This window comes from Barbus barbus, assembly GCF_936440315.1.
Source record: "Barbus barbus genome assembly, chromosome: 46".
In the NCBI taxonomy this organism is placed as follows: Eukaryota; Metazoa; Chordata; class Actinopteri; order Cypriniformes; family Cyprinidae; genus Barbus; species Barbus barbus.
Genome location: NC_136724.1, coordinates 16,066,762 through 16,089,311, shown reverse-complemented (window position 1 = coordinate 16,089,311; position 22,550 = coordinate 16,066,762). Strand labels below are relative to the sequence as shown.

The 22,550-nt window shown below is 35.0% G+C and overlaps 3 protein-coding genes across 5 annotated transcripts in view; 2 read left to right on the top strand and 1 right to left on the bottom strand.

Annotated features, from left to right (window-relative positions):
* Nucleotides 1-12,334, top strand: part of LOC306864595 (ribosomal protein S6 kinase alpha-3-like) — a 44,852-nt gene extending 32,518 nt beyond the window's left edge. For all 3 annotated transcript variants that reach the window (XM_079408704.1, XM_079408705.1, XM_079408706.1), the window contains 18 exons: nt 1,051-1,131; nt 1,244-1,323; nt 1,491-1,597; nt 2,711-2,748; nt 3,249-3,391; nt 3,617-3,687; nt 4,585-4,673; nt 6,198-6,262; nt 6,354-6,456; nt 6,650-6,774; nt 6,891-7,016; nt 7,729-7,818; nt 8,313-8,471; nt 9,269-9,430; nt 9,517-9,593; nt 9,662-9,779; nt 9,882-10,022; nt 11,024-12,334. In XM_079408704.1, the coding sequence (XP_079264830.1) occupies nt 1,051-1,131; nt 1,244-1,323; nt 1,491-1,597; nt 2,711-2,748; nt 3,249-3,391; nt 3,617-3,687; nt 4,585-4,673; nt 6,198-6,262; nt 6,354-6,456; nt 6,650-6,774; nt 6,891-7,016; nt 7,729-7,818; nt 8,313-8,471; nt 9,269-9,430; nt 9,517-9,593; nt 9,662-9,779; nt 9,882-10,022; nt 11,024-11,146 (1,898 nt within the window). In that variant the 3' untranslated portion in view covers nt 11,147-12,334. The remainder of the gene's footprint in view (nt 1-1,050; nt 1,132-1,243; nt 1,324-1,490; nt 1,598-2,710; nt 2,749-3,248; nt 3,392-3,616; nt 3,688-4,584; nt 4,674-6,197; nt 6,263-6,353; nt 6,457-6,649; nt 6,775-6,890; nt 7,017-7,728; nt 7,819-8,312; nt 8,472-9,268; nt 9,431-9,516; nt 9,594-9,661; nt 9,780-9,881; nt 10,023-11,023) is intronic.
* Nucleotides 12,335-13,782: 1,448 nt separating this feature from the next.
* LOC306864809 (uncharacterized protein) lies at nt 13,783-17,821 on the bottom strand. Its single transcript, XM_079409045.1, has 2 exons — nt 17,331-17,821; nt 13,783-15,847 (listed from the first exon to the last, which is right to left on the bottom strand). Exons 1-2 carry the CDS (start codon nt 17,616-17,618, stop codon nt 14,711-14,713), a joined length of 1,425 nt encoding a protein of 474 aa, XP_079265171.1. The 5' UTR covers nt 17,619-17,821; the 3' UTR covers nt 13,783-14,710.
* Nucleotides 17,822-18,158: 337 nt separating this feature from the next.
* LOC306864631 (eukaryotic translation initiation factor 1A, X-chromosomal) lies at nt 18,159-21,586 on the top strand. The gene is made up of 7 exons (XM_079408754.1): nt 18,159-18,332; nt 18,911-18,994; nt 19,100-19,203; nt 19,518-19,568; nt 20,077-20,158; nt 20,287-20,378; nt 20,526-21,586. The coding sequence occupies exons 1-7, from the start codon at nt 18,317-18,319 to the stop codon at nt 20,529-20,531; spliced, it is 435 nt and encodes a 144-aa protein (XP_079264880.1). The 5' UTR covers nt 18,159-18,316; the 3' UTR covers nt 20,532-21,586.
* Nucleotides 21,587-22,550: the final 964 nt, after the last annotated feature.

Sequence of the window (22,550 nt, the reverse complement as noted above, 5' to 3'; positions counted from 1 at the left end):
GTATTAAGTAAGCCAATATTGGGTTTTCAGTGGCCAGTGCTGCGATATAGAACAATGGCCAACATTACAGTATGTGCATACATATTTATTTACATTTTTAATTCATTTTGTAATTATTTATTTAAACATATAAGGTATGCATGTATTTAAATATTTTTTTAAATGAATGAAAAATGCATATAAAATATAAATGAATATGAATGTATCATTTATTCAGTTATTCATTTGTTTAAATAATATATATAACACAAGATGTACACATTGCTAAAATGAAATTACCATTTTTTTAAATAATATTTAATAAAACTGCACTTCAGTTGTTTATCATCCATTGACAAGACTGCTGGTACAATTTGAAATTGACACAAAGGGCAAATTCTGTTCAAAACACTTTAACTTCTGTAACTATTATTGAACACTGCCAATGTTTATTGAATAGTCAAATATTGACATTGGTCATGTATAATCTAGGAATTGTATGAAGTGTGATTTGGCAAATTTGACTCCTTGAAACAAATTCAATAAAACAGGAAGAAGGTTTGATGTTTGGCCTTAGTCCTATAGCTGTGAAAGTTCAAATTATTATTTTTTGTCCTCTAGGAAGTCTTGCAGGTTTGCAAGCCAAGATATTAAAGGCAGTTCAGAAGTCTCATGTGGGACTCCAGATTGCATTTACTTTTTCCACAGTAACCTGTTTAAGTTGTTTATTCCTTTTTTTTTTGGTTGGTTAATTCCCAGCTGTAGCGGTTTAAGAATGTAAATTGATGTTCGTGGAAAGGTACAACTATGGAAAACAGCCCCTCCAGATGAAAAACACATCTAGTAAAGAGTAAAGTGACTCTCCTCCCCCTACAGCTCTCAGCTTCTCTCGTCTCTCTTGCACTGCATTTTTCTCCCTACTTTATTTAATTAGTCATCCGGTGCCATCTGCGTAATTCTGCTGTGCCAGATTTCTGGGCAGGGGGGGAACGTTGTTAGAGGGGAGAGAAGCATGTTAGTGAACTCAATGGAAGTAAACAGAAGTGTTGTTATTTATGCGTGTGTTTTCAGTACGAGATCGGGTCAGGACTAAGATGGAGCGGGACATCCTGGTGGAGGTTAATCATCCCTTTATTGTTAGGCTACACTATGGTAAGTGCTGGTCATCAGCCAATCAGAATAAAGAACCACTCTTGTTCTAATGTTCTGTTAACCAATGAAGCCATTCTTTCTTTCTCACACTCTTCTTGTGTACTTCTTGCAGCATTCCAGACTGAAGGAAAGCTTTATCTGATTCTGGACTTTTTAAGAGGAGGGGATCTCTTTACTCGACTATCAAAAGAGGTAAATAGTGAATGGTTACCTCAAGCATTACATTTACATTTAAACATTTAGCAGATGCTTTTATCCAGAGCATAGTCTCATGTAGCCACCAGCTTGAAGTCTCTTTGCAGCTTAGAGAGGACGAGACTGCCTGATTGACATGTAAAGCATGTGCTCTCTTTCCTCAGGTGATGTTCACAGAGGAGGATGTGAAGTTTTATCTGGCTGAACTGGCTTTAGCTCTGGACCATCTGCATGGACTAGGCATCATCTACAGAGATCTAAAACCAGAGAAGTACTGAATGTTCTCAAATAAATCCAATTTAGACTAGAATTTAAAAGGATTTTTGGGTTCACCCAAATCAATGAAAATTGTCATTATTTACAATATTTATCATTTCATTCCAAGCTTATTTATTTTAAAACAAAAAGACCATCAAATTCCAAAAAAGTGGAAATATGGAAATTTAACAAAAATTAAATGATTTATGTATTCATTGTTTAGACTTTTATTGTACTTTTAAAAAAGAAAAAGAAGAAAAAAACAAAGTGGAGTATGGAAAGAAAATTTGGGGAATTTTCTTTTTTTTATTAATATTTTTTTATATTTTTATTTAGCAAGATTAACAGTGACAGTATAGATGTTAATAATGTTACAGAAAATTATTTGTTAATAATTAAAAAATAATTTCTGTTCTTCTGAACGTTCCATTCAGGAAAGACACTTCTGGAAAAAAAAATCATAGTTTCTGGAAAAAACAATTTTTAAAAAATTAAACAGCACAGCTGTGCTCAACATTGATACTAATACAAAATGTTTCTTGAGCAGCAAATCGGCATATCAGAATGATTTTTGAAGAATCATGTGACACTGAAGTAATGATAATGAAAATTCAGCTTTGCCTTCACAGGAATAAATTACGACTTATATATTTAAAATAAAAAGCTTAAAAAGTTTAAATTGTAATGAAATTTCACAATATTACTGTTATACTGTATTTTTAATTCAAATAAATGCAGCATTGGTGAGCATAAGATAATTTTTTTTTTTTAAGTTTTAAAAATCATACTTTTAAAATCTTAAAAATCTTTTGAAAAATAGTGAATATTTTTCCTTTCCATGCTTCCATTTTTTGCTTTTTTATCACTAAAACACTCACTCGTTCTCTTTATTTATTTATTTTTATCCTTTCTCACTGCTGTCTGTAAGGTCGTCCATAAATCCCATTTATGTCTGGATAGAATAGGGCTATAAAAATAATGGCTGTGGTCTTGTAGCCGTGACATAAGAGATATGTCCTCATGGCTCAAGGTGGGAATGGCAGTAGAAAATAAGGGGACCCTTTGTGTGAGTGTGTTCATGCTCTGTTAAATGACTTTTTAATGCTGTGAATCTGTGTAATTTCAGCATTCTCCTGGATGAGGAAGGCCACATAAAGCTGACAGGTAGGTAATTTCAGATTGCTGGAATGGCTGCATCAGCATGGTGCCACCTTGAGCATTTAGGGCTTTGTGTTAATACCATTTGACTGCAGCCTCATGGGAGGGCAGACAGACAATTTAACCTTCCTTCTGTGGAGTTTTATAACCATCTAAACCACTTTCATGCTATATGACAAAGTGAACTGCACAATGTGTGGAAAATTAGGTTTTGTGCAATGATTGTTGCCCCCTTTTTGAAGTATTATTTATTATTATTTTATATATATATTTCTATTTAGCTTTTTTATTTTTAGTACTTTTAGTTCTTCAACTTCAACTTAAACGTTAGTTGCTAAGGCAATATTTCTATTTTTTGTTTCATTTAAATCAATACAAATGGAATCTTTTAAAAGTATTTTATTTCAGTTAACAAAAACAGTTTCGAGTAATTTTAATTGCAGTTTTAGTTAAGAGTAACAACACTAATGTTGCCATACTGAAAATGTGTTTGTGTGTGTCTTCAGATTTTGGACTCAGTAAGGAATCGATCGATCATGAAAATAAAGCGTACTCTTTCTGCGGGACAGTAGAATATATGGCTCCAGAGGTGGTGAACAGAAGAGGACACACTTATAGCGCTGACTGGTGGTCTTACGGTGTACTCATGGTAAGGAAGCACCACTTTTATTTATTTATTTATTATTTATTATAAGGTTTTATTTTATTTAATCTACTTTGTAAATTTTATTTTACTTTGTTGTTAATTTCTATATCTAATATCTAAACTGGTCCAGAACAGTCAGGCTGTTAAACATAAAAAATTACAGAGTGCACTTTTATTCATATAAAATCACACTTCAGAGAAACAACTTGTTTTGTTCTCCATCCTCAGTTTGAAATGCTGACTGGAACACTGCCTTTCCAAGGCAAGGACCGCAAGGAAACCATGACTATGATTCTAAAGTGAGTGCGACGGCCTCATCCTTCCGCTATACCAGCAGAGTCTCCACTCACACTATAATCTAAACACAGTCATCCACTCTGAGTGGGAAGAGCCAGCGGAATTGGTCGGCGTAACATCTGGATGCTAAGTGCTGTAGCGATGAGGATAAGCCCTTGGTTTAGCTGACAGTGCTGTTTAGCTTAAAGACTAAGCACTTAACCATCAGTAAACACGCAACCACACAAAACACGTCACGTCATAATGCGGCATGCTGAAGAGTGAATAACGCTCCAGCGTGACACTAGCACTGCTGTGCTGGATAGTTATAATCAAAGGTCTGCGTACAGTTTGACGGCTTTGATAAACTGTAGTAATGTGGTTTTAGTGGAATGACTGCAGACATTTAGAGAAGGCAAGATGAGAGTTTGTCAATTACATTGTTCATCTGAGGCTTCTGCAGAGGACTGATAAGAACAGACAGTTGCCTCTGATGTGAATATACAAAGTATTAGCTGTGGAAGTGACATCAGTGCAGATGACACTGACTGACTTTGTCTTTTTCCTCCGTTCTATGCTATCTGACATCTAGGCTTGTGTAGACAGATTTTGGACCATAATTTGACTATCATCACAATATCTGATACACATTACAGCTCATTCTGGTAAAAAAAAACTGCTCACTTAGAGAGGAAGTGATTTTCTGGCTGACATGACGTGTTTGACATGTAAGGCTGAAAAATTATGTAGAAAAGATGCTTAATTGGATAACAGAACAGTAGAATAACAATGTTCTTCAATCTGATTGGTCAACGACCGGCACTTATAATTGTGTAGCTTAATGATAAAGGAATGATCTTTCATTTGCTGACTGAACTCTGGCTTGACTCTTGATGGTTTTTTTTTGGTTTTTTTTGTAGGGCGAAGCTTGGAATGCCTCAGTTTCTGAGTTCAGAAGCTCAGAGTCTCCTCAGGAGCCTTTTCAAACGAAACCCTTCCAATAGATTTGGTAAGCCCATTCACATACACTGGCTTTTAAAAGTTTGGGGTCTTTATTCTATTCTATTTCCATTTCTATTCTATGCTGCAAGGATGCACTGAATTAATTAAAGGTGACAACAAAGACATTTATAATGTTACAAAAAATATACAGTATCTCACAGAAATGAGTACACCCCTCACATTTTTGTAAATATTTTATATCTTTTCATGTGACAACACTGAAGAAATGACACTTTGCTAGGGTGTAAAGTAGTGAGTGTACAGCTTGTATAACAGTGTAAATTTGCTGTCCCTTCAAAATAACTCAACACACAGCCATTAATGTCTAAACCGCTGGCCACAAAAATGAGTACACCCCTAAGTCAAAATGTCCAAATTGGGCCCAATTAGCCATTTTCTCTCCCCGGTGTCATGTGACTCGTTAGTGTTACAAGGTCTCAGGTGTGAATGGGGAGCAGGTGTGTTAAATTTGGTGTCATCGCTCTCACTCTCTCATACTGGTCACTGGAAGTTCGACATGGCACCTCATGGCAAAGAACTCTCTGAGGATCTGAAAAAAATAATTGTTGCTCTACATGAAGATGGCGTAGGCTATAAGAAGATTGCCAAGACCCTGAAACTGAGCTGCAGCACGGTGGCCAAGACCATACAGCGGTTTAACAGGACAGGTTCCACTCAGAACAGGCCTTGCCATGGTCGACCAAAGAAGTTGAGTGTACGTGCTCAGCGTCATATCCAGAGGTTGTGTTTGGGAAATAGACGTTGCTGCCAGCATTGCTGCAGAGGTTGAAGGGGTGGGGGGTCAGCCTGTCAGTGCTCAGACCATACACCGCACACTGCGTCAAATTGGTCTGCATGGAATGTCGTCCCAGAAGGAAGCCTCTTCTAAAGATGATGCACAAGAAAGCCCGCAAACAGTTTACTGAAGACAAGCAGACTAAGGACATGGATTACTGGAACCATGTCCTGTGGTCTGATGAGACCAAGATAAACTTATTTGGTTCAGACGGTGTCAAGCGTGTGTGGCGGCAACCAGGTGAGGATTACAAAGACAAGTGTGTCTTACCAACAGTGAAGCATGGCAGTGGGAGTGTCATGGTCTGGGGCTGCATGAGTGCTACCGGCACTGGGGGTGAGCTACAGTTCATTGAGGGAACCATGAATGCCAACATGTACTGTGACATATTGAAGCAGAGACTGGGCCGCAGGGCAGTATTCCAACATGATAACTACCCCAAACACACCTCCAAGGAAAAAACTACATTTTAAAATATATTAAAATAGAAAGCAGTTGTGTCAAATTATATTAATATTTAATTCATCAAACATTATATTTAAATATATTTATTTTATTGTGTGTTTTTTTACAAAAAAAAATGTAACTTTGGTGAGCATAAGAGACTTCTTAAAGCATTAAAAAAATAATAATACTGACCCCAACCTTTTAAATAGCGGTGTATTAGACTGACTGGATGGTCATTTCTGCAGAGTTATACATATTTGATTTTAACTTGACTGTGGTCATCTGCAGGTGCTGGTCCAGATGGAGTTGAAGAGATAAAAAGACACCCATTTTATGCTACCATTGACTGGAATGTGAGTCTTTACAGGAACAATTTTACAGGAATGACACTCTATTAATGTAAGGTATTTGTTTTTATGTTTTATCGTGTCTTGTTTGTCTAAGAAATTATTTAGAAGAGAGATTCACCCACCCTTCAAACCAGCCACTGGCAGACCAGACGACACATTCTACTTTGACCCAGAATTTACAGCAAAAACTCCCAAAGGTACGGCAGCTTATAACGGACTATGTCTGACCCTAGATCAGGTAGACTGTGTTTGCCATCCGTCTTTAATCCCCTCTCAGACAAATACACGAAAACCTATTTAATTAAATGCTGCTAGACCTTTTGAAATCTGTCGGATTTTTTGATGGTGTATTTAATGACTAGATCAAAGCCGCTGTGTGTTTTCTGGTAGATTCTCCAGGTGTACCCCCTAGTGCCAATGCCAATCAACTCTTCAGAGGTTTCAGTTTTGTGGCCATCAGCTCAGAAGAAGAGTCTCAACCCTTGCAGAGCAACAATGTGAGCTCTATAGTTCAGGTAAACACGCAGTTAAGCCTCTTTCCACGTAGTAGGTGTTGTAATGACTGTTTTTAACATCTAGCTATGAGTCAGATTCTATGTCAGCATTACATCTGGTTGTTTTCACTCTGTAGCAGCTCAACAGAAACGTGTCTCAGTTCAATGATGCATATGAGGTGAAGGAGGATATCGGAGTTGGCTCATATTCTATCTGCAGACGCTGCATACAGAAAAGCACAGGCATGGAGTATGCAGTGAAGGTGAGAAACGAGTCATTAAACCAACACACTGACTGCTTGCTTTCATTGAGGCAGTAAATCACCATCCAGAACACTTTAGCAAATTAATAGCAAAAAAAGCATGTTATTTATATGTATCAGTCATTATTGGATATTTAACTCTGCCTGTTCATTTCCCATTTAGTTTATATTTAGATTAAAAATAAAATACTAAAAACTAAAATCAATAGTTTTAATTGTAAATTTAGGCCTCATAACATAACATAAATGTAGCAAAAAAGAATGATCATTAATAATAATATAATAATAACAATTATTAAACACAAAAAATTTAATATATTTTAAAATTACATATTAAATTAAACTTTAAATGAGCGTTAAATGTTATTTTTACATTTTTATAGTGAAATTTTATGTTGACTTTTTTTTTTTTTTTTATTACAAAAACACTACTAATTTACTAACTTTATTAAATTGTAATATTTAACATATAACAAAATGAATATCCATTTTTTTAGTGGACATTATAATACAGAGGTTCACTTGCAGCAATTAAAACAATTCATTTTAGGTTTTATTGATTTATTTAAAATTTCTTCTTAATTATTTAAATTCTAGACAGCATTCATTTTTAAAGTATTTTTGCCCTTTTGAAAGACAATTTAATACTGCCTTTTTATACAATGACTTTCTTGGACATTGTAATATATCTCTCTCTATTTTTCTTGTTTAGATAATCAATAAAGCTAAACGGGATCCAACGGAGGAGGTGGAAATTCTGTTACGCTATGGACAGCATCCAAATATAATCACCTTGAAAGACGTGAGTTTTTAGAAACAAGGATGCAGTCTTTTTATTTTCATCCATAAGGATGAAAGACAATAGTCTGTGGCGGCAGACTCTGAGCTTTGTCTCAGTGGCTAAACACAATTATATTAAGGTAATGTCTTGTTCTTTTCAAAGAGCATTAATGTGTTTACCTAAAACCGATTCTGCTCTGACATTTCCAGAATGAGAGAGTAGTGTAATGAGTTTCTGCTCTTATAGTCTTTCCTGCAAATTACTCCGAGCAGGTTATCCATCATTCATATTCATTTAGCAGTGTATTAGTATTATTGTTTCCAGTGTTTCCTTATATTATAAATGCATCTTCAAGTGTTCCTTAAACACTTGTAAACATCCTAATCATAGTGTTATGTATTGCAGAATTGGTTTCTATAGCATTTAATGAAAAGTGATGTTAGTAATAAAATAGAGATGTTGAATTTAAATTGATTAGCAATGATCAACTAATATAACTCTGTCACTTTATGCAGGTGTACGGCGATGGCCGCTCCGTGTATCTGGTGACAGAACTGCTGAAGGGAGGCGAACTGCTGGATAAGATCCTCAGGCAGAAGTTCTTCTCAGAGCGGGAGGCCAGCGCTGTACTGTACACCATCACAAAGACTGTGGAGTACCTGCACACTCAAGGGGTATGTGACCTCTCTAGAGCTAGTAAAGAACAAAGTAAAATATGTGCAGTGCATCAGTGTTTAGGGAGACAATAGCTGAGGGAATGAAACTTAAAGCCCAGCTGAAGTACATTAAGATTGTGATCGTGGGAAACAGATGAGGCTTTGTGAGACTGCTGCACCCCTGGTCTTACCACATACTGGTTTATAATGGCTCTGATGCAAATAAACTCAACATTAGAAGCCAAGAGGGTCTCATTTAGACCACAGTGGATGAAAAAGCCTGTAGTATACTCTGCCATTCAAGAGTTCTCAAGATGTTTTGAAAAATTCTCATATGTTCATCATGGCTGCGTTTATTTGATGAAAAAATACAGTAAAACAGTAATGTGAAATATTAAAGTGAAGTGAGTGAATTGACATGTGGCCAAGTATGGTGACCCATACTCGGAATTTGTGCTCTGCATTTAACCCATCCAAGTGCACACACACAGTAGTGAACACACACCCAGAGCAGTGAGCAGCCAATGCTGCGGTGCCCGGGGAGCAGTTGGGGGTTCGGTGCCTTGCTCAAGGGTCTCACCTCAGTCGTGGTATTGAAGGTGGAAGAGAGCGCTGGTTACTCACTCCCCCTACAATTCCTGCCGACTACCTGACACTTGAACCCGTGACCTTCGGGTTACAAGTCCGACTCTCTATCCATTAGACCACGACTGAATTAAAAATGAAATGATCGTTTTAAATGTATTTAAAATTTTAATTATATGGTCCGTGAGCCATCTTGGATTCTAATGTAAGTTTCCTTTCCTACTCATCAGGTGGTTCACAGGGATCTGAAGCCCAGTAACATCCTTTATGTTGATGAATCTGGGAATCCTGAGTCCATCCGAATCTGTGACTTCGGCTTTGCCAAGCAACTGAGAGCGGAAAACGGACTGCTGATGACGCCCTGTTACACTGCCAACTTTGTGGCCCCAGAGGTACATTTTGCATGTCGGAGGTGGCACAATATTTTGTCAAATAAATGTCAGTTTCTTAATCAAAAACAAAAAAATTTGGTCCCCAGGTGCTGAAGAAACAGGGTTATGATGCTGCCTGTGATATCTGGAGTTTAGGCGTCCTTCTGTATACAATGTTAACTGGGTATGTAAACCTAGCACTATAGTTTTCAAAATGTGTTTGTATTCAATTGACACTGGGCTTTTTCTCAGATTTACTCCATTTGCTAATGGCCCAGAGGACACACCGGAGGAGATTCTAGTTCGAATCGGCAGTGGGAAGTTTTCTCTCACAGGCGGATACTGGAGCTCTGTTTCACTTGAGGCAAAGGTACCCACTTTAGAAGAGCATCTAATTTACACTCTTCAAAAAACATCTCCTTAAAGGCCCACCAGGCAAAAAAAAAACATTCAAACACCTTGTCTTTTACAGAACTTGGTGTCTAAGATGTTGCATGTAGACCCCCATCAGAGACTAACAGCTGCACAGGTGTTGAAACATCCCTGGATCCTTCACAGAGACCAGCTCCCCAAATACCAGCTGAACAGACAGGACGCCCCCCATCTGGTTAAGGTTTGGTCCTGTCCACACATTATGCTTTAGAATAAAACTTAAATATCTAAAATGCTCTTAGACTTATTTTATATTTTAAATGCTCCTAGAATACACAAGGTTCCCACATTTTTTACAGTATTAACAGGTTTAACTGGACCGCAAAACCAGTCATAAGGGTCAATTTTTTTAAATTGAGATGTATACATCATCTGAAAGCTGAATAAACAAGCTTTCCATTGATGTATGGTTTATTAGGATTGGACAATATGTGGCTGAGATATAGCTATTTGAAAATCTATAATCTAAGGATGCAAAAAATTCTAAATATTGAGAAAATCGCCTTTAAAGTTCTCCAAATGAAGTTCTTAGCAATGCATATTATTAATCAAAAATGAAGTTTTGATATATTTACGGTAGGAAATTTACAAAATATCTTCATGGAACATCTTTTACTTAATATCCTAATGATTTTTGGCATAAAAGAAAAATCAATCATGTTGATCCATATAATGTATTGTTGGCTATTGCTACAAATATACCCCAGCGACTTATGACTGCTTTTGTGGTCCAAGGTCACATATTTGTTACTTCCTTTGTTCCAGTTGATAAGGACTAATTATTATGAATGACGATGATAGATAGTTGGATGGATGGATGGATAGATAGATACCTTTCAGTTGATAAGGACTAATTATTATGAATGACGATGATAGATAGTTGGATGGATGGATGGATGGATGAATGGATAGATACCTTTCAGTAGATAAGGACTAATTATTATGAATTACGATTATAGATAGTTGGATGGATAGACACCTTTCAGTAGATAAGGACTAATCATTATGAATGACGATAGATAGATAGATAGATAGATAGATAGATAGATAGATAGATAGATAGATAGATAGATAGATAGATAGATAGATAGATAGATAGATAGATAGATAGAAACCTTCCAGTAGATAAAGACTAATTATTATTAATGACTGTAATTGTATGTGAAATCTTTCCTCCTGTAGGGGGCGATGGCTGCTACATACTCTGCCTTGAATAGGAACGTTCCTCCTATGCTGGAGCCCGTGGGCTGTTCTATTCTCGCTCAGCGCAGAGGAGTGAAAAAACTGACCTCCACTGCTTTATGAGCAAATACCTTCCACCTCCAACCCCCTGACCTCTAGCTTGGTTTAAGCACAGCCTGAACTCGGCTTGCTTGCTGCCCACCATGCATCAAGGCCTTAGAGCCAAGTGTAGATTCTGAGGACCCCTGGTGGACAATCAAAATCTTCCTTCACTGGTTACCACAAGGGCCAAAAAAACAGTTTGGCCTGTACAATCACGCCTCTGCCTCTAAACGCAAACCAATGAAGAATCTGTGGACTATTCCTGAGTGTATGAATATGAAAATACTGTATCTCAGTCATTATAAAAAGCTCAAATGTATTCAGGGAGGATGTGGATTTTAGAGGACGACAACATATTCCTGCACCAAAGTGTGTGCACAGTTGCGAAAAGCTCCAGTTGTATGGGGATGTTGTATACGGGATACGTTCCTGTCAGGCTGACACTCAATATTCAAATTGTATCCTGTTCTGGCCTATTATTTTACGTCATTAACGCCATATTGCATATTTAAGTCCCACCAAACCTGGTGTATCCCAGCAAACCTTGTTCTCCAGTCATTTTTGGACAGCAAACTAGGAGAGACTCCCTCAGCAGATCCATACAAGACTATAAGACAAGTCCAAATGTTTATATAACCGCTGCTGGCGTTAAATTAGCGTTCTTTTTACAAAATGACAATGTGAATGAGGTCCAAAGCACAAAAATGCAGTGGAGGCCTACATGTAAACGGCACAGAATGTCAAATAGAGAACTCAGGTGAAACGCAATACATTATACAAAAAAAAATAAGCTGGGACAGAAATGTATACAGCTGTATCGCCTCACCTAAAACCTGCTGACCTGTTTATTTGTTTGGATGTATAAGTACAGAAATGCTCAGAGATATATGTAGTGACTTTTTTTAAGTGACTACTTACAGCCTTGACATATTTTTATAAATGTGCATGGGCAAGATGCTATATTAGCTAGTAGCTCTGTGGAAGTGGGCATGGCTGAGGATGTTTTCCCCCTTTAATATTTCTTATAATTCCTTGCAGGGTTTTTTTTTTCTGAGCAAGTTTAAATATGTTGTACATTTTTCTTTTCATCTCAGTTCTATTTTTCCCGACTTTGACTTGGAAGAGCGCTGGAAATGTTGCTGTCCATATAGCAAGCTGCTATCCTGTTCTTTCTTTTGTACATGTAGAAAATAAAGTTTTCATTTTTACAAAAACAATTTATGACTGTAAATGTATTTTTTTGCACTGTTGTCATTTTTATAGAAAATGTTCATCACACACTACTCAGAACATGGGTGAGCCAAAGCACAAAGACACGCTTTTAATTATGCTGTATGTTAGATTCATATTTGGTAAACTCTTAAATTTGCATAGCACTTTTGATGATCTAAATGTCACTTTGACCTTCTGATTCAATGCAAAGCATTCAAATTGCATGGCTGGCAGTGTTGCAGGAAACTATGTGTTTTAACACTATATTTAATATTTATAATTCTGGTATTTAATAATTTTGCATGCTTAATTTGCAGTGACTAAGCCTTTAGAACAACACAAAATTGTATATATATATATACACTACCATTTAAAAGTTTGGCATTTTATGTCTTTTATGCTCACCAAGGCTGCATTTATTTAATAAATAGTAAAATACTACAATGATGAAATATTATTCAGTCATTCTTGAGAAGTGGGACAAAACAGGGTGCAAAATGTAAAAAAATAAAACCTTGTACTCTACATCTAAACTACATCTATGTATCTTATATGTACTAAGCTACTACCCAACTTTTCTCTTTTTTAACAAAATGTGCTTTTCACCTTGGACTGTGTGATATAAGTTCAACTTTAACAGCATTCAATATGTTTTTAACATTTCAAAACACATTCTCATGTTAGCAGACAGATTACACTTTCACATGTGACCAACAAGTCCACAACAAATATAAAATATAATAAAATATCAAAATATGTAACTGACGGAGTTGACGCATCTGACGGTGCAGTCATTTTACCTATCAAATACATTGAATCAATCACTTACTGTATTAAAACAAACACAACAGTGTTATTGTTTATAAAGCTTTCATTCAAGTCGCATTTAAGTATTTTGATATATCATTGGAACACAAAATCTGACGGTGTTGACAAATTTGGCATTTCTTCCACAAAACAAATGGAGTTCATGTGGTAGCCATTTAGTTTTTTTCTGTTGATGCTAGATGCTAATGGAACCTGCTTCAGGAGAATAAAATTATTAAATATTTCCTCAGAAATTGGAAGATTGTGTTGACATATCATGGTTGTGACCAGGAAATATTAACATCAGGTTTTAAAACATTCTAAAACTATAAAACTAACCAGAGTTTGTCTGACAGTGATGTACTCTGCAGAGGAGGACTGCAAGGGGTCCTTAAGAGTGACAGCGGCCCCTGATATTCCCTGAGTTTATTCAATTTTAATGAATGTCTGACGGTGTTGACAAAAAGTGTGGACAACTTTGAAACATGCATGCGTCACTGAAAAACCACCTTGCTTTGATATGAGATATTAAGCGTTACTTTTCATAAAACAAGGTCTTTTTGTCCTTGTTATACCCTTCAAATTGAATTGAAGGGTATAATTGTGTTAAATACATTCTATTAATTCCCATAACATTTAAAACTGAAAATAGTTTTATTTTTTAAACCTGATAGCAATTACAATTGCTGGACATGTCTCAAGAATGACTGTTACAATTTAAAAACTGTTTTCTGTTTCAAGATATTTTTATAATGTAATTTGTGTAATGGTAAAGCTAAATTTTCAGTCTCCAGTCTTCAGTGTCACACGATCCTTCAGAAATCATTCTAATATGCTGATTCAATGCTCAAAAAACTATTATTGTCAGTGTTGAAAACAGTTGTGCTGCCTAATATTTTTGTGGAAATCATGACATTTTCTAAATGAATAGAGTTTAAACGAACAGCATTTATAAGAAATTGAAATAGAAATTATAATTGTCTTTACTGATACTTTTGGTCAATATAATGCATCCCATACTTAGAAGTATTAATTTCTAATTTAAAAAAAAAGAGAGAGAAAAAAAAACTTACTAATGCTTCATGTCAAGACTTTACACAAAAGAAGTTCTTTCAAAATTTGACCACAACAATCAGTCTTATAGTAATAATCATACATGATATTTTAATACTGTTTTTAAGAAATGCATCTTACAAAGTATGTCTTTGTAAATATGCATGTAGAATAAAAATTATTAGCAGCTAAACATTATTACTAACACCACAGAGACTTATATTTTCTACATGATTAAAAGATAATCAAATGTACGTACAATATATTGTTACATATTCTGTAAAATACAGAAATCTGCCTACAATATACAATTGTTAGCTTAACTGGTCATGTAACTAACATTTAAACATTTCATTGGGCCCTTAGGTTTAACCATAAACCTAATTAGTGAAAGAAAAATATAAATGAGCGTTCTCGCCTTGGATAAACAAAACTTTTTTTTTAAACTAAACTATATTTAAAAAAAAAAAAACCTACGCAGTTCATTATACAATTCTTGTTTAGACTGAGATCTCATTGTGTGCCAGAGCTTTCCTCGCTCTTCTCCTTCTCTTCATGATTATCTTGGGGAAGTTCCTTTTCCACAACCACATTTTCAGACTCCACTGAATTCCCTGACAGAACTTCTATCTCATCTTCACTGAGCAGCTCCATCTCGGCTTCTTCCTGCCTCACAGTCACTGGATCCATTGCTTCCTCAGAGCTATTCACACTGACGAGACTTATTTCAGTATCGTTTGGCTGGTTCTCAACAGACTCATCAGGCTGCTGCTCTGGAAGGCTCTTCTGCTCATGGGTGACCATGTGTGCCGTGTAGCCTCGCTGTGAGAGGTAAATTTTGCAGATGTCGCAGTAGAACGGGGTCATCACATTGTGTTTGTCCATGTGTTTGACGTAGCCGTTGACTCTTAGGAAACCCTTATCGCAGGTCTTACACAAGAGTTTCTCTCCAGCATGAGATGATTTGAGATGCTGAATGAGGGAACCTCTGAACTGAAAGCTCTTTTCACAGATGGGGCAGATGCATGTGAGTTTGGATGAGTGATGTTTCATGTGAGCAACGAGAGCTACTTTGTAGCCGAAACGTCTGGGACATAAGTGGCATGTGAACGGCATGGTGGACTCCGCATCCTCGTGAACTTTCTGGTGAGCTTTCAAAAAAGCTTGATGGGGGAAGCCCTTTCCACACTGTTGGCACACAAACCTCCCTTCTGGATTCTCCTTGGTGTGTATGACTCGATGGCGCAAAAGGAGACCCATTTTATGAAACCTCTCCCCACAAATTGAACAAATATAAAACTTTTCTTTAACTTCAGATTCGGTTTTATTTTTAGCGTGATTAGCCCGTCGATGCTTCATTAGAGTGCGTCTACTACGGAACCTCTGGCCACATGTTAGACAGTTGATACACTTTCTGCCATGATTTTCTTTAACCCCGAAAATTACAGTCGACATGCCGTCCTCTGTAACGGCTAGCTCACTCTCTTCATATTTAACACTCTCATCACGTGAGGAGTTCAGCTCTTGTCCAGATGTCATGTTGGTACTCAGCTCATATTCAAGAGGCTCCTCTTTGACACAAGCAAGTGAAACGGCCTCAGAAATGGTGATTTTACATGTGTCATCTTCCACACTCTCATCTTCTGCTTCCTGTCAGATAAAACATCATATAGTATAGTATTACAGACAGACAGATGTGTTTATGTACACCAGATGGATAGATGTGGTTACATTTCTATATACACATTTAATTTAAATGACATATAACATAAATAAATGTAATTGTAAGTTAAATGCAATTATATGTATATGTAAATTATGTACTTTATATGTAATTTATGTAACGTAAATAAATGTAATTTATATGTAATATTTAGTTTTATGTAATTTATATACAGTAATCAAAATATATATAACATTTTAACATGACTTAAAATGACATGTATAACATATTTTAATATATTTATATTTATTACATATAATTAAATTTAATTTATATATTATAAACAAAATTACATATTTTACATATTTACAGAATATGTACATATTTACATTTGATTTATATTTCATAAAATAAATTTAATTGTGCATTAAATGTAATTATATAATATTTAATAAATTGTCTAATGTACATATTATAAGCTAAATTAATAAATATTGTAATATAAAATATTGATGTTTAATTATATAATGTAATTATATTTAATTTATATATTATATACAAAACAATTAAATGGAATTATATTATGAATAATTAAAATATGTCATTTATAGTAAAAATATATTAAATAAACAAATTAAATTTTATATATATATATATATATATATATATATATATATATATATATATATGTGTGTGTGTGTGTGTGTGTGTGTGTGTGTGTGTGTGTGTGTGTGTGTGTGTGTGTGTGTGCGTGTGTATATTAGTGCTGTCAAACGATTAATAATATAAATGTGTGTTCTTTGTATATTTATTATGTATATATAAATACACACACATACAGTATATACTTGAAAATATTTACATTACATGTGTATATTTATATTCATATTTAATATATAAGCATAACATATTTTTCTCAAATATATACATGCATGCGTGTGTATTTATATATACATAATAAATATACACAACACACACACATATATTATGTAACAGAAACTTTTATTTTGGATGCGATTCATCGCGATTAATCGTTTGACAGCACTAATATATATATATATATATATATATATATATATATATATATATATATATATATATACATATAATTTTTGTTTACATAATATATGTGTGTGTGTTGTGTATATTTATTTTGTATATATAAAGACACACACATACAGTATACATTTTGAAAATATTTACATGTTTATATTTATATTTATATTATATAAAAATATATTTAATATATAAATAAAAATTTTCTTAAATATATACATGGATGTGTTTATATTTATATATACACAACAATTATACACAGTATACATAATGTTAACAAAAACATTTAACAACATAGTGTTTAATTATATATAATTGCAATTCATTTATATATTATGTAACTGTACTTTAACTGTAACTATATATTAAGTTTATCATTTACATGAACACATATAATTAACATGAATTTCCAACCTGTATCTCTCTTTCTGGCGCAGGTGATCGAATAGTTTGCACTGTAGGAACAGCATCCACGCTCAGTATCATGCATGTGGTGTAACCCAGATCCATTTTGAAGTAGTTCTCCTCAGAGAAATGATCCCCGCACACTCGGCATGAAGAGGTCGCGTCTTCCCCATCACCTTTACTGTCTTTGATAAACTTCAACCACAGACTGCGTCTTTTCGGATCCTTAGGTAGCATATAATGAATAATGGTATCCGATCGGTTCGGACAACCACCTACTACACATTTATGTAGCATAATGTTTAGGACGTTTGAACTTTAATATGGAATGTTCAGATTATATAAACAAGCTGTTATTTGCATCTAGATTGCTTACAATCCCTTGATCATAGTAGATTAATCCACTTTAAGACCTTTTAAATTATACAGCATGAGAAAAGGCGTTCAAAGCAAGCCGCAATGCTGTTTCTTCTGATGCCACACGCGTTAATTATGACACTGTCGCCACCTACAGGATAGGAGGACAAGTACATTTAATGCGATTAGTTTGTTTTTCCATTTTAAATTTATCAAGCGCATCTTTCTTTTCAACTGCATTGTTACATCTACGCTATTAGCTTTACAGCATATATCTGTACTTTTTCCCTTTTCTCTTAAAATTGTTTTAGTTCCTTTGAACTATTCAGAAATTAGTTAATGTATCATATTAATTGTATGTAATATCATCATACCATATAGTATCAGACAATAATAAATTAGATTTAGCCCACTACTTTAAAAATTCATATTCTGTCTGCTGCTGTTTGCGGTGGTGAATAAAGTTTTGCGCTGTTGAATGAGGCGATCTGCGCATGCGTCGTTGTCAGCTTTTCTCGCTAGCGGCGCTGATCTGCACACTACACCACGTTTGAGAAGTACAAATATTTGACATATTGTTATAATTCCCTAACGTTTTAGAATCATTATACGAGAGCCTTCGACGTCGTTTATAGAACATGCCGAAAAACAAAGGTAAGGTGGTTTCTAAAGATAACGTTACCCGTGTTAGATGTTAGCATTGAATTTAGCAAACAAGGTAACGTGAGCTATTGCGCGTGATGTTGAATATCGCAGTTTATTGTCAGTGTTTGATGTTTAATTGTGGCAGTTTAATTTTTTTGTTTTTGGATCTGTATTTGATGCATTTTGGTTAATAATATGACATAAAATCTGCTGTTAGGCATGTGCTCGGCCGCTATGTGTTGGGCTCGGCAGGTAACGTTAAAGTTAACGTTACTTATGGATAGTAGCGGACGTGTTAAACGTATTTTGATCTTTACATGCTTATAAAATTATTGCGTTTAATTATTAAGCAAGTATTTGTAAAAGGGATCATACTTGCTAAAGTTGCCCGACAAATACACACGAGATTAACAATAGTTTAAGGTGCCATTGATGTAATGGTATATGTGTACTTTGCTCAGTCATTAAGGCAACACTTCGTTATTGTCATAGGACTCATAGGACATTGTCAACGTAGTGTGTTAATAAGATGGCATTTTTCCAAGTGTATGATGGTATCTGAGCGCATTTTATTTCTCTGTATCCAGGTAAAGGAGGAAAGAATCGGCGGCGTGGTAAGAATGAGAATGAATCTGAGAAAAGGGAACTGGTGTTTAAAGAGGATGGACAAGGTGTGTTGTAATGCCCGCGTTCATATCAAGGGCACCGCCTGCTCTTCAAAACATGATCTGCTTTAAGTTGTCCCATTTTTCAAAAAATTCTCTTCTGTCTTCTAGAATATGCTCAGGTCATCAAGATGTTGGGAAATGGGAGATTGGAGGCCATGTGCTTTGATGGAGTCAAGCGGCTTTGTCATATCCGAGGAAAGCTCCGGAAAAAGGTGCACTTTACAGATCTAGTCTGTGGAGCTTCAGACTGAATGCAGATTCAGCATTTCCATCACTTTGTGAATGAGATTGGCTGTGTGGATTGACAGAAATGTTTACACCAATCAGTCAATATTGTTTGATGAAAGTAACTAATTTTAGGTATGGAATTTTTGATATGCTGGAAAATTTCAGCATAGGACAAAATGTTATGAAGTTAATTTTGTTGTTTTTTTTAGCAGTGTTTATATTGTTCTTTAACAAGAAACCCTAAGATGTTTGTTTTACTCAAGGTCTTATGTCTTTCTTTTTTTTTTTTTTTTTTTAGGTGTGGATTAACACATCAGACATTATTCTCATTGGATTAAGGGACTACCAGGTTTGTTAAATATTTCTTAATATAATGTAATGTAATATTATACATAATATAGCTATTATACAATTTTATATGATTTAATATTTACACACTTTTTACTATAATAATTGATTGCCGAGTATGTTCAATATTTAATATAATTATGTTTTGTAATACTATTTTAAAAATGTAATAAAAATAGAATTGTTTATACTCACTGGATTAAGGAGTTATCAGGTTTAAATTTATTTTAATATAACTAATTATATACTAAAATAGCTATACACTAAGCAAATAAGCATATTTTGCGATTTTAATATAATTAAATATAAATGTATTAGGAATTAAATATAAATGGCATTTGTTTGCCTGGAAAGAAGTATTTTGTCAGTATTTTGCCATTTAAAAGCTTTAGTCTTTTAGTTTAAAAGTAAAAAAGATTTGTGCTGCTGATGAAACTACAGTTATTTTTATGCACAGGCTTTTTATTGAGTGAATATCTGACGTTTTAAATTCTGAAATATCTTATCAGGATAACAAAGCAGATGTCATTTTGAAGTATAATGCTGATGAGGCTCGGAGTCTGAAAGCCTATGGAGAGCTTCCAGAACATGGTGAGAATATTTAATCTGAAAAACCTGGTTCTTGATGAATGGAGGTTCTTGGCTTACAATATGCTGACCTTTTTGCTGCGCTGTATTAAATGTCTTGTCATTCAATTCTGACTGTTGGTGCCTTGCAGCCAAAATCAACGAGACTGATACCTTCGGGCCTGGTGATGACGACGAGATTCAGTTCGATGATATTGGTGATGACGATGAGGACATTGATGATGTTAGTACTAAAGCACTCTTATATTCATCTGAAGTTTAAGATCAATTTTAAAACTCAATGTTTTGAGTAAGTGAAATGGAGACGTGATGTAAGCAGTCAGTGCATCAATCAGTGTTTTGTTCTGACAATACCACATTCCTTCCCCAGATCTAAGAGGAAAACGCTGAGAAGTGAATGTTTCTCGACCCGAAACGACAATATCCTCACATCCCCCATGAAGTCGCCCCTCCATCATTAAGTACACGGAGGCTCAAGTTTTAGGTTTCTCTGACTAAACACATGACTGTCACCTTCAATCCATTTTGTTATCTTTTAATGTATTTATATTGATTTCACATCAAGTGGAATTTAGTTACAGTACAGAATCTATGGATTCGCAATAAAAAGATAACCAATTTTATGTTTGGTCTTGCAGTCTGTATACTAATAGACATGTTTAAAAGCTCTGTAAAGGTGAGTGAAACTCTTGGTAAAAGCTGATACGTCTAAAGAACGCCTCTTGTCTTTTTGAATATTTTTGAAGTCTCTTATGATTTACTGGTCACACGATGCATTTATTCAGAAAGCCTATCTGATTAGCTCTGTTTTAATCCATCCTAATTTTCTTTTGTGTTCTTGTCTACTTCAGATGACGATAACTGAATACTCATTTTTGCAGAGCTGCTGAAAACATAATAGCTTGATACTAAACTACAGTAAACATCAGCAACTGAAATATTTGTAAGATGAAAATGGAAACTTTTTTTTTTTTTTTTTACTTTCAAAATGATAGCTCGCAAAACAAATAACCAGAATAAGGAAGTATTTTTGTATGCAAATAGGCTAATCAATGCAAGAATTATGAGTTTATTGATTGTATTCTTGCAGAATGGCCCTTTTGAATAAGCATGGTGGTTGTTGGTTATAACGTGTTAATTTTAGGTGCATTGTTTTGATGAGCTTATGATGGTTGCTTTTTGTCCTCTGCTGCTTTTGATCAGAAAACCTGTGATTTTTAAATAAAATTCATCAACATTCAAAATTCTAGAATGTGTATTTTAAGCCTTTTAAATATGTCATTGTCCTATTTTATTATTATTTATTATCCACCAGGTTTCTTCATTTTGTGGAAAAACAATTTTTACATTTTATGAAAAGTTCAATCTTGTAATTTATTGTCTTTATTGTTGCAGGTGTTTTGGATTATGTGGGTATAAAAAAATGTGGTATATTTATAGTAAGTGTGTGTCTAGCCATAGGCTTGAGTGATATTAGTCACTGTGTTTCGCCCCATCACGTGTGTTGCAGTGTGAAAAACAAAGGTAGCCTATAGCACATGCGTCTACATGCTCAGACAGATGTTAACACAGGCTTGAAGGACAACACTGTAGTGTGAAAATAGCCCATATGTTCCATAATGTCATATTTGGTTTGTAGTTAAAATAGTCTCTTACTAAAGAATGAAACCACACACTTCTCTAACTGGATATCTTCACTAGAGGATGTGATTGTGCACATTTTGTGTGCATATATATCTTGTCTAGACATAATCCAGTCATATATATGCATATTTGAGCAGTCTTTACCTCTCAAATATGAGATAAATGACATCCTGTGTTTCTCTTTGTGATCACTGAATTAGGCTGTGGATATATATTTCTAGGCACGTTTAATTAAACGTCTCTAGGGGAAATAAATGGGAATTTCTGCCCTGTGTTCAGCTGCTGAGCTTTCCATATATAGCGCTATGTAAACTATGACGTAATGCGTTGCTCTCGGGTGCATTGCTTCTCGCTCGTGCGCTCGGCACGCGGCAATTGGTCGAGCGTGTTATATTTTATTAGAACCTCGCGCACTCGCGGCTCTGCATTCAGCCTTCGCAAGTGATATCTGGGCGAAGAACGAGATGGTGTTCGGATGAATCAAACCTGAGGTGAAACTGTTTAGTTTTTCGTCGCGTTTTGATTTTTTTTAACTTAAATAGTGATTGCTAAATAAATGTAGTGGGACGGTATGTCATCTGGATATTGATCGTTGGAACACTTCTATTGATCAGCTCGAAATGGCCACCATCGTGGAAAACCTGACAGGTACGTTATGTTGTGTTATATTTCATTCTTTAAAAAGAAGCCTCACCCAGATTTGACAGTATTGAGCAACGATAACTGGGAAAGCCAGCTGTTGTCATGGAAA